The sequence below is a fragment of the Rhinolophus ferrumequinum genome, chromosome 2 (genome assembly GCF_004115265.2).
Source record: "Rhinolophus ferrumequinum isolate MPI-CBG mRhiFer1 chromosome 2, mRhiFer1_v1.p, whole genome shotgun sequence".
NCBI lineage: Eukaryota > Metazoa > Chordata > Mammalia > Chiroptera > Rhinolophidae > Rhinolophus > Rhinolophus ferrumequinum.
Genome location: NC_046285.1, coordinates 81265625 through 81277641, shown reverse-complemented (window position 1 = coordinate 81277641; position 12017 = coordinate 81265625). Strand labels below are relative to the sequence as shown.

General features: G+C 48.2%; 2 protein-coding genes across 3 annotated transcripts in view; one reads left to right on the top strand and one right to left on the bottom strand.

Moving 5' to 3' along the window:
- Positions 1-869: 869 nt before the first annotated feature.
- Positions 870-11157, bottom strand: SHOX2 (short stature homeobox 2). Of its 2 annotated transcripts, none has more exons than XM_033090527.1 (5): positions 10658-11017; positions 7527-7735; positions 5094-5151; positions 4691-4779; positions 870-3114 (listed from the first exon to the last, which is right to left on the bottom strand). In XM_033090527.1, the coding sequence occupies exons 1-5, from the start codon at positions 11004-11006 to the stop codon at positions 2857-2859; spliced, it is 963 nt and encodes a 320-aa protein (XP_032946418.1). In that variant the 5' UTR covers positions 11007-11017; the 3' UTR covers positions 870-2856. The 2 variants fall into 2 exon arrangements, with proteins under 2 accessions (XP_032946418.1, XP_032946409.1); XM_033090518.1 differs by having other exon boundaries at positions 911-3150; positions 10658-11157.
- RSRC1 (arginine and serine rich coiled-coil 1) overlaps positions 10824-12017 on the top strand; it is a 378160-nt gene continuing 376966 nt past the window's right edge. The window contains exon 1 of the mRNA XM_033090506.1: positions 10824-10931. The gene's annotated coding sequence lies outside the window, so the exon portion shown is untranslated. The remainder of the gene's footprint in view (positions 10932-12017) is intronic.

Sequence of the window (12017 nt, the reverse complement as noted above, 5' to 3'; positions counted from 1 at the left end):
TCCTCTACGCGTCCTCCTACCCAAAGAGGGCCCCAGGGGACACTCAGAACACACTCGATCTTCGTTGAGGGTGTCCCCCATGCTAAGAGCCCGCCGAGGAAGGGAAGGTCCTATCCCGGGCCTGGCCAGGGCCGAGTCTCCCCGGTCTCTACCTACCCCCAAAGACGAGCTTTACTAGTGGGACTTTTTTTTTTCCGGGAGAGGGGGCCAAGAGGAGGAGAGAGAGACGGACGGGCTCTTAGGTGTTCTGAGGACAGCTAAGACCCAGCTTTTCCTAAACACGGTCCTGGCTTCTGCCTTTTCCTAATTTTAACCAACGAAGAAACGGCAACAGTCCTAGAGCTAAAGTGGGGTGAGAGGTGGGGGATCCGCGCTTCCTAACGCTTCCGCCCCACTCCGCAGCTCTTGCCCTACTCACAAAGCAGAATCGCCTGCTCGATTCTGGGGAGGGTGGGCGACCTGGGATCCAGTGTATCTTATGCCACAATTAACCAAGGTGGATTTTGCGCCGCGTGATCCCGATTTCCTTCCTCCCCAAAGTGTCCCCCAGATAAACTTCAAGGATGAAAGCGCAGCAAAATGAAGAACGAGAATCCACCTTGGGGAGGGGAGGGGGGTTTCTAGTCTGTTATGTTACATATTATCTGTTCTTTTATTGACTTGGTGTAAAATCAATCTGGTTTCTACGCTGGGTGGATAAGGGCGGGGATGGGGATTCGTTCAGCGTTATCGAGAGCCACAGAGGCCCCATTCTCACCGCCCCTTGATTGCCGCATGTAGGAGCAGAGGCAAGCGCTTTCCAAGTTGGTATAATCGAAAGACAGATATACATACATTCATCAAAAAGGAAGAAGGAAAGACTCTCCCAGATAGTTTAATAGTAACAGGAACAAAGATGACGCGAACCCCATCAAATGAAACAATACTATTTTCATTCAATTGATCGCAAAGTGTCTTCAATTAATAACTTGGCACTTATTTAAAAGGTTTAACAGAGGTGAAACCAAAACATTTTGTACCAACACTTCATGAAATAACAGCATTTTCTTTTGTTTAAAATAACTTAATACACTAGAAAAAATATGGCAAATATAAATAATTTGTTTTCATGGAGAACAAATAGTTACAAAGCTCAACCGCATACCAAAGTTCAGTTAAAAGAGCTTTTCCTCTTTCTTGTAAATTAGAAGGGGGAAAAAAAAACTAAGGAGGCTTTCTAGAGAATTGGGATACAGACTCTTTAGTCCAGGGTACCCCAGTTTAAACAGCTACATGAATTGAAACAAAACAAAACAAAAAATTACTTGAATATACACCTTTGTGAGATAAAATGCAAATGTTGAAAGTCAACCATCAGTTCACACATTATAGCCAAAATAAACTTTGTTCGTGTGTATCAACATATTTTACACAAACCTAGTGCCTGTATCTAGCTGGGTGTTTAAGGTGAGTGTGACAGGATAGAGAGGGGGAAATAAAGCATGGTCCTCAAATAGGACTTCAGGTAACCAGCAAGAGGGAATACAAGAAAAGGCGGAGGGGGAGTGGGAAAGGGAGGGGACTATCACTGAGCGTGCCTACTATGTGTCAGGCACCGTGTGAGGCGCTGTACCTTCATTATTTCATTTGGTCTTCTTGATTACCTTTTCCTTTCCCCATTTTCTGCCCGCCTCCGTTTTCTTGGGACAGAGTGTAAAATTTTTCCCTTCGACTTTTTTCTTTTGTCCCCCAAGATCAAAGACGGGGCAAAAAATAATATATATAGATATAGATATATATAGGTATACATATGTATACCTATATATATCAATTTCCAGACGCGTTTTGTATTGTTTTTCGTACTGAAGATGAAAATGAAGTAAGTGCATGTGAGTAAAGCGGGGAGTGGGGAGACACCGTCAATGGAATACAAGTAACATGCAAACCGGAATTTACTGTCAGCAGTCTGGACAGTTCTGCCATAATTATTTCTTAGAGAAATCACTGTCTGTGGTATCATTTTTTCTGTTAATATCATTTTTTCCTGTCCTTGTTTTTATACTGTTTTCCCTCTTCTTGCTCTTCCATTCGTGGTGGTTTTTAACTCAAAGCATCTGATTCAACGTAAAAGGAGGCCCGCCTCTCTTACCAAATTTCTCGTATTAAAGTGAACTTCGCAGAAAAATGGTCAGTTTCAAAACCTGTGAACTTCCCAGCTGCGCACTTTTTTCATCTTAATTCTTTAAATAAGTATATCCCTTCCTTCTGTTTTGCCTTCTTAGCCCATTGGGAAGAAAACATACACTTTAAGTTGGTAACTCCCCAGCCCCCCATTCTCTCGAGATTTGTCCAGGTTATTTTTCCATATTTTTAAATGTATAAAATAATTTTTAAAATTTTTTTGTTCCTTGGTTCTCTCTCCCATTTCAGCTTCTGCCAAATAGCAGTAAGAAATAAGTTTTTTTTGTTTATCTTTTCTACTTTTTTTTTGCTCATTTTTTATTAACAGGATTTTTATTTCTGCGCAACAGTCCATCGATGCAGCTTTGCCATCAGCCACACTCCGCCGTCCCAGCACTCCCTTGTCCAATCTCTCTCCAGACTTCCCCAAACCCGTCCCTACAAAGCTGAATTCTAGGCCCCTGGGTAGGTGAATGGTCAGGAGCCACCGAGTTGGTGCGCCAGGTGGGATCCCGGGTCCCGCGCGGAGTCCCGCCCTCCGAGTCCGGGATGCGGATGTGGGCAAGGGGCGATCAGCCAGGCAAAAACAGGCTTGGCTCCGGAGGTCCAGAAGGGGTAACGGAGAAGCAGCGGGGCGCGGAGGGGGTGCAGGCTGCGCACCGCACTGGAGGCGCAACGTTGGGGCTAGCGTTGGCGTCACAGACCCAGGGCGGCCGCGTGCTTTTTGGCTTTCAGTCTGAGATCAGCGATGCTTGAGTTCTTGCTGGTGGTCTTGGCAGCGGCAGCGGCAGCCACCACCGAGGCGGCGGAGGCTGAGTCCGCGGCCAGCGTGGCCAGCGGCAGTCCGAAGGGCGGCGCCGGGAACATCATATAGGGCGCGTGCGCGGCCAGGTGCGGATGCAGGTGGTGGTGCGCGTGCGCAACGGCGCTGTCCAGCTGCAGCTGCGCCTGAACCTGAAAGGACAAGGGCGTCACGTTGCAATGACTATCCTAGGGTGACAACAGAATAGAAACAGAGCATTAACGGCGTCCAGCTTGGCTCAGGGAAAGGCTGGGGCGGGGGGCGGGCAAGGGGCATTTGGCTGACCTCCTCAGTCTGTTACTGAATCTGAGGCGCCACAGGGATATGCCAGTGCCCGAGTCTCTGCAACTCGCTCAGCGCGGCTTATCTCTCCCTGGGCCCAGGGGACACGCGACTGCTGGAATGTGGCCGCCCCCTCGGAGCTGGGCCTAACGGAGGGCGACATTGCTATTGTGCTAAAACATCACCCTCCTCAAAATAACAATGGTGTATTGGAAAGATGGGGTGAGGGCCGTTACCCTCCTCTCTTGATGCTGCCATCCACCTCTTAACCTCGCTACTAAAGCACTGATGTACCAACAAGCAAATCACAAAACTTTGTATGCCACTTAGGGAAATTACTGCATCTTCATCACAATTTGCACAATTGTTAGTACTGCTAACCTTTACTGCTATCAGAATTACCTGGGGATCTTGTTTAAATGCAGATTCTGATTCAGAAGGTCTACGTTGGGGCCTGAGATTCTGAATTTCCAACCATCTCCCTGATGCGGCTGCTGCTGTAGACCTGCAGATCACCCTCTGAGCAGTAAGGGTCTCCTTTTAAGGCCCCCCTCTTTCTCCAGTCATTCTTTCTGGATTTGAAAGCCTAGCATCAACATACCAGAGTCCTATGGTGCCAAAAAAGCTAAGATCTCCCTAACACTAACCCTCAATACATGGGCCCACTCATGTGTCTCCCCAGTCCAGGGCACTGTCAACTGAGAGCTAATTCATGAATTCACAGTCCTACCAAGCAGGGATCCTGGCTGAGGATGAGGTAGGTCAGGCATTGTTTGGGAAAGGGTTATGCCCTTAAGTATGGAGAGTGGGGAGTTCAGAGCACTGGGACTTCCCAGGATTAAATCACTGCTCCAGGCTGTCCTTTTAAAATGTAGTCTTAAAGGTTTCTTTATGGCAAAGAAATGCTTTGCAGAGGCAGGGCATCCCTTGGAAGACCAAGGCAAGGCTTCCTCTCTACTAGAGATAAAGCTTTGTTTGCAGAGACAGCTTTAAACAATCAAGTCTGAGTTGGGAGTACTTTTATTTATTTGCAAAGACAGTTAATGTGACTAAGAGGTAGAAAATACCTAGAAAAATATTTAAGAGAGTTGCCTTAGAAATACATTAAGACTAACCTCTGTATTGGATCTGACAAAAACTTAATCAAACGGCTTTTCCTTCCTCTCCCCAACCTCAATCTTTAGTGCATTTTTAAAGGACTGATTGCTGCCCCCAAGGCCTCTGTGCATTTCCCATGAGGACAGAAAGGAATAGACATGTAGGCCCCTGACACTCTATAGGTTTTTAACGGTGAGTAGGCTCACTATATCATCTCAAAATTGATTCTCCAACTGCAGTGGACACCAACATTGGAATAACCCTTCAGAGAGAAAGGGTGTTCAACAGTTCAAGCAAACATCTAGGTCTTTTTACAGTTAAAACAGGTTGAAATTGGGTTGTACTTGCCTGCTGAAACGGCATCCTTAAAGCACCTACGTTGACATAGGGTGCAACTCTACAAGCTTCAAACTGGCTGGCAGCCCCTATGAGGACACCTGTAAAAAATGAGGGAGCAAAACCCAATAATGTGAGGTTAATATTTCTAGCATTGTTTTCCAGGGTTCCAAATGGTACCAAGATAAAACTAATTCCTTTGGAAATGTACTGTTACCTTCCTAAACTGCTGCCATAATTAAAATAAATGTAATTTACTCCCAAGCTTTAGGACTCTCATTAACTGCCTTCAGAGCAGATTTTTAAAATAAGGACCCTGGTTTTCTTTGAGAAGATTTTTCTGTCTTTGTAATAACAAGATTCCCCATTCTCTTTTTACTTAGAATATCAAATGTTCTTTGTCTGAGAAGCATACCTTTATGGAGTTGATTTTCTTGTTTCCTACACTTAGCTCTTCGATTTTGGAACCAAACCTACAAATTGGAAGGAAAAAAGACCTAGATGTTATGACTAAAAAAATTTGAAAATTACCAGAGTACAATGAAAAAAGGGTAGTATTTTAGGCATGGATTGCGAGATGTAGCAAGCAATCTTTGAAATATATTAAAAAATCTCAATTTCCAAAGTTAGAAATGTAAATGAATGACAAAAATAGATAGATTTCATAGACTTTTGCAAGATAAATTGTTTCCTGATAAATTACTATTAATCCTGGTTTCATCTTTCCATGTTACAGAGCTCCCAAGGCCTAAAACTCTCTGGCTGGTACCTGATACCAAAGTGATAATGGGTTTAGATGTTTCCCCAGTAAGACCTGAGAAGAATGTGCTCATTAATAGCCTGTAATATTAATTAGCTTCATCTTCAAGAAAAACCAAACACCAAAGCAAATAGTGACTCTTTTTTTTTCCTGGGGGGGGGAAGGGGGATAAGAGTGGGGGAAGAGGCAATTAGTGTCATAAAAGCCTCACTACAAAGAAGTTTAGAATTTCTCTGTTCCTCTGTGCAGCAGAGTATAACACAGTAGCAGAATAATTGTGCTATTATCATGATAATCTAATTTGCTCTATAGAAAAAGCTGAAGTTAGGATAGTAGAGAAGCATCTGGAAAATAGCTCAAAATTTTTTTAAAGTATGAAAACATAAAAACCAGCAATAAAGTTCACTTCTTATGAGAAAAAAATAACAACATTCTGTGAAAGGGGGGTGGGGTATGAATCAAGTAACTCATGGATATTATTGTCTCCCAGATATTACCTTCCTAAATAAACTTGCCAACTTTTAGAAGCAGTATGGCAGATTTTTAAAAATTCAAATAAAGCTTGCTTTTATAGCCTAATAACACAGCATTATGTTCCAATAAGACAGCATATTGACTGATTCACAAATTAATGTTTAAAAAAACATGAAAGTAAAATATTGCTTCTGAGATTTGTCTTGTTTTTAAAAGCAAGTGTCATAGTCAATGTAAATCTTCAAAAATTCCCCTGCCAGTTAGTGTAATAGAAGGGTAGATTTCATGCCAGGGTGGCATCCTTTGTGTAACTCACATGGCCTGAGGCTTCTTGCCTCTTTTTTCCCCTAGTAGAGTTGGAACTGAGATACTAATGCTCATAACTGTAATAATTATCACCATGTCTTTAAGGGGTTGCTGAGCCTCTAGAGATCTCAGTACACAGAGCAAAGCAGAAGAGGCTTAAAAAGGAAGGCTCCACTGTTGATACTGTGATGACCAAGGCAGCTTATTATTACTTTTCCCCTTTAACTCGACTGCTCTGTTTTTGTCCTGATCCTATTACAAGATGCAGGGAAGCCCCATAAGAATTGTATAGTTCGCTGCAGATGGTGGTCTCTGCGCCCAGAGACCCAGGGAGTATCTGTTACAGTGATACTTTGTAACAGCTGCAGATGTTCAGGCCTAAAACTGCTCCATGTGTTCAAACAAATAATGACCATCATTTTCTCCTATTTTATTATTTGAGCGGAAATACAATCTGAAACATTTAAATTTGTCCTCCATAAACCTAGGATATGGATGCATGTATGTATATAAATTTTCACCTCAACTGCCCCCAAAACCTACTTTTGCCATTCCATTCACCCCCACAGCCATTAGTAAAGAACATCTACTCCAATCCTAATTTTATAGGGTATGGCACGTGCTGGGGCTACACATACCAATATTAACATAGGTATGTTATTTTAAAATCAAATTTCTGTAGGTTCACGTTCTTAAGTGAGGGAACAAAGAGTGACCAAAATGCATTTATTTCTCCGCTGTTTCACACACAGTTTGAGATCGACCGCTAATGGCAGACTGTAAATTTCTGCATTTAACAGTTGCTAATTTTCTTTATAGTCTGTACATCTATAAACCTAATTGGTATATCCGCTTGGCAAACCTAGAGCCCGGAGCAGACCCTCAAGGAAACCCAACTCCAGCGAACAAAATATTCGTTGTAACTTTTAAGGCATCCAGAAGATAAAACGTTTTCTGTGGGACTTTTTTTTAAGGCTTATAAAAGTAGGCCCATTAGGATTAAACCACATTAAAGGCACCGGGAGGCGAGGGGGGTGTGGTTTATAGAAACTCTGGGAGCAAGCCCAGCACAGCTTTCTTCTGCTGAGAACATATGTTGGGATAGGGAAAAAGGGGTGGGGGGAGTTACAAGACTAAGATCTACTTTGGAAAAAAAGACCTCTGTTAAAGACATCCCTTCCCTTCTCACCTCACTCCAGGCACTGGAACCCGCACCCTTGCTGTCTGCCCCCTGGGCTGCCTCTCCAACCCCAGGCGTGCCCCTCCTCCCTCCATGGGCCCAGCCTCCACCTCCTCACAGCCAGGTACCTGCACACGGGCCTCGGACAGCCCCAGCCGTTGGCTCAGTTCTTCGCGCATAAAGGCGTCCGGGTAGTGGGTCTCATCAAAAAGCCTCTCCAGCTCGTTGAGTTGTTCCAGGGTGAAATTGGTCCGACTTCGCCTCTGCTTGATTTTGGTCTGGCCTTCGTCCTCCATCCCTTTCGCATCCTCTTTACGATCCTTCAGCTCTGGGGACACTGGAGGGGGCACCAGGAACAGGGCCACACGTATGTCCACACGCGCACACAGCAACACACACACACACACACACACACACAGATAAAAACAACACAGCAAATTCCATTACCAGGTTTGTCTCAAGAAGAGTGGAAGATCCTGCCCCTTCCCAGAGTTCCTGTCCAGTTCCTCACCCCGCCAGGAGGAAGAGGACCCTGGAGACGCGCAAAGATCAACTCTGGGTGGCCCACCCACGGGCCAGATGGGCATTCACCCACCCAACCCCTCCGCAACTGTGGCTTCAGCTCACCTCCTCACTGTCCATCCCACAGTCCCCTGCCCGCCCCCGCAAACACCAAATCCAATCCACTCACCCTCTCGCGCACTCACTCTCTTCCACCACGCACTGCACAGAAATCAAAAGCTCCGCGCCCCGCCCGTCACCCAACGCGATCCAGGCTGAAGGGCGCGGCGAGGCCACGCACAGGTCTCTCACACCCACTCTTCCCAGAGTGCTAGGCCGTACTCAGGCCAGCTCTGGCCTCCGCTAGCTCTCTGTCTCTCTCAAACTTGTGGTCTAATTTGGTAACAATTGGGCCAAAGGGGCGCAACGAGAGAACAAGACCCGTGTGCTGCGCGGTACTCGGAGCCGTATCCCCTGGCGCTCGGTGCTGACCCAGGGCTCCGGCCAAACCCAGCGCACCACGCACGGGCCGCCAAGCAGTTCCCGTCCCCCTTGTCCGACCCGAGTCGCCTGGGCAGAGACGTCCACGCCATGTTGGCGATCTGGAGGGCTCGCCGCCCACGCCCGGCTAGAGGCGAGAGGCGAAAACTAGTCTCCGGTGGCTCGCGGAACCGACCGCTGCCTTGGTTCTCTCCTTCCCTCTTCCCATTGGAAAGGCCGATTCGACCCTAAACGCTTAAACCCACAGAGATCAACAGGTTCAAGCGGAACATTCGCGATCCTCGGTTTCTATTGGTTACTCAAAGCCTTTTCATGCATCCACCAGCTCGGATGTTTAATAAAATATGCATTTTTTTTCTGCTCTGGGTTTGCACACATCCGTTGCTACTTTCCTGTTCTTCCTTCTCCTCCCTTTAAAAACAGGAGCTCTGCAAGTGCGAGCATAGAGACACCCGAGGGATATGGATATATATATGTGTACATATATATATATATGTACACATATATATATTTAAGCCAAGGGGCAGTGATCAGAAGATACAGTATCAACATAGGTTGCCCTCTGCAACCTTCATCCTCTGCTCCTGAGTCAGAGACTTGAGTTTTTAAGGTGTCAAAGCTGAGTTTAGATAGTCGAGGGAGGCTGTTTGCCGTTTTTCCTAGCCCAGGTTCCCGATCAGCATGGGTGTTAAAAATAATTTCTGGAAGAGCCGGCCTGCAGAGAAATTAATACTTGCCCTGAGCTTGGAAATCAACAGTCTCAGGACTGCGTCTGCCTGGGGTTTAAACCCTATCCTGAGCGCTGGCGTACTCAGCGCCCGGAGCTGCGGCTTCCCGCCCTGGAGGCTGCAATGGGCCGACAGACAATTACGCCAACACTTTCCAAATTTAGGAGGACATGGTGAGGGGTCTGCGGGAAGAAGAGCCTTTAGATCTCAGCCCAACCTAGCATTCTTAGTATGGTGATCTTAAGTGTTGCTGGCCTGTCTAGTTCTCCGAGTTCGTTTTGTGGACATGTGCCCTTCCTCCGGGAAGGAAGTGGATAACATTATAGCAAACATTCAGAGCCAAGTTAATAGGAAAACATTTCCACTGATAGTGTAATGAAATTTGAACATGAAAACACACACTTCAGATTCTGCCAAAGGGGTGAGAAGGCTTTGTCTATTTTGTGTCATCGACAATGGATGCCTCTCAAACTTTTGGGGCTTCAAAGAGGAAAATGTCCACATCCCCAGTTGATTAATAGACTTAATATAATCTTTATTTCGCCCCCAAATTTCCACTTATTGGCCTAAACAGGAACAGACCGTGTTATAAACAACTTAATTGCTTGCTTAAATATGTGATTCTACGCATGTCACATATTTTCTTAATTGGAAAAATATGGCAGCACACCAGTTACTGCAGGGACCAAGTGCCAAATTAATTTTATTGTTGTACTCCTTTGAATTGGTATGGGACGCTCCACCATTTAGATAAAGCCATTTCCTAACAGTTTGCTGGCACTAAAGGATTTTTCCCCCACACAAAATCGGAGTACTGGATGATGCGAAGCACTAACAGAATTGTGTAAATATTGAAAAACAAACCACAAAAAAAAGGAGCTTAAGTAGTCACCCAAGAGAAACAATATAGTCTGAACCTTAGCCTGCCTTGGCCTCATTCTACATTTGTAGCTCAAAGAGAATGGGAAGCTTTGGCCCCCAAGCTCTAGAGATCCAGGTTCTTCGCGGAGTTCGAGTGGTTCTCAGCAGCGGCCCGAAACCTGGGGGGTACCCGAGGGTGGAATCTCATTCTCTCTCATTCCCTCTCTCTCTCTCCTAGGAAAAGGATTCCCGCAAACTCGGCGCTAGATGCTACCCGTAATCCCGCCGCCTGGCCCAGCTGCTGCCAGCACCCCCACCCGCACCGGGCCCCACGAACTTCCCCATCCGCCCGCGGGCCGTCTGGGCTGCGGCCCCGTCCTCCGCCTGGCGAAAATGCGTCTCAGTGGAATGGGAATAGCGGGAGCATCTGAGAAGGGCGCGCGCAAACCCCATACGCCCCCCCACACACACACACACACTCGGACCCCACCCACGACCGTGCACACCACCCGACGCCCACCCCTCCATCATCACTCCAGCTTCCCAACTGGGATCCAAGGGCCCTGTCCGCGTCCCGCCCCCCAACCCGCTGGGCCTCGGGGTCCTCTCCCGCCTAAGAAGAGTCGGAAGGCGGGAAGGGGAACCGCGGCTGGGGGTCAGGCCGTTACCCTCGGTGAGCCGCGGGCTGCCGGGCTCCCTGCTCCTCTCCGCGGCGCCCATGTCCAGCTCCCGGACGGGAGAGCGCCCTCCTCCAGCGCCTCCGCCCGCTCCTCCTCCTCCTCCTGCGCCTCCTCCACCGCCTCCGCCTCCGCCTCCGCCTCCTCCGCCGCCGCCTCCGCCGGCCGCCCGGACTGCCGGGCTGCTGCGGTCGTCGCGGCCCGGCTCCGCGCAGCCGGGCGGCTCCTTGGCCCCGCGCAGCGGCCCGCTCTCCAGCACCTCCCGGTAGGTGATCGCCTCCTTCTTCTCCTTCACTTTCTGGTCAAAAGACTTGGAGACGAACGCCGTAAGTTCTTCCATCGCCGCGGATGCCCGGCAGCCCCGCTCTCAACGTCTCCCAGCCGAGCCCCGCTCTTTTTTTCCTTCTTCTTTTTTTACTGCTCCAGCCCCCCCAATAATAACACATCAATGGGGCAGGGGGTGGGGGAGGAGAGGGGGGAAGAGGAGGAGGAAAAAGAAGAAAAAGAAGAGAAGAAAGAAGAAAGAGGAGAAGTAGAAGGAGAAAAAGAAGTAAGAAGAGGAGGAGGAGGAAGGAGGAAGGAGGAGGAGGAAGAGGAAGGGGGCGGGGGCCGGCGGAGGGAAATGGGAACTGATGCTTCCCTGCCCGGGCGCGCTGGTTCAATGTTAAGATCTTTGACAATTCTTCCTGCGGAGAGTTCAGATCTGATAGCAACGCTGCGCTTGAAGTCTCACTATTTATACTTCGCAAAGGCGGCCCCTTGTTCTGAGTAAATTACCTCCCTTCGCAACTCCGAGGGAGCCCCTTCCAGGGAAGCACCCGCGCCACTACCTGGGGGTGGGGGTGGGGGTGAGGGAGTGGGGGTTGGGGGGGAGACAGAGAGAGGGAGAGAGAGAGAGAGAGGGAGAGAAAGGGAAGAGAGAGAGGGAGAGAGAGAGAGAGAGGGAGAGAGAGATTGAGATTGATTAAGGCTGGAGTCCAAGCAGGCTGGGGCTGGAGTGGGAGGGCAGTGAAGGGGGACGGGAGGGGGCGGGAAGAAGAGGCAGGTCCCAGGCCGTCCGGGTTTCAGATAGCTTCGGCCGCCTGCGCTCTTGGCCATCAATCCAGGATTGACAAGAATCCCTAATTAATTTAATTAGGCGTGGATTTTGCGTTGGTGTCAAGACTTAGTTAAACACTGGGGAGCTGGACCTACTCCGCCAGGGCGTGGCCAAGAGGAAACCGACAAGTGCAGGGCTCCTGGAGTCAGTCGGGTATCCCGGCTCCGCGTCAGGGAGCCGGGCAACTGCTCGTCCCCGCATTGCTGCCTGGTATCCCTGTCCTGCGTCAGGCGGCCCGCACCCCAGACCCCA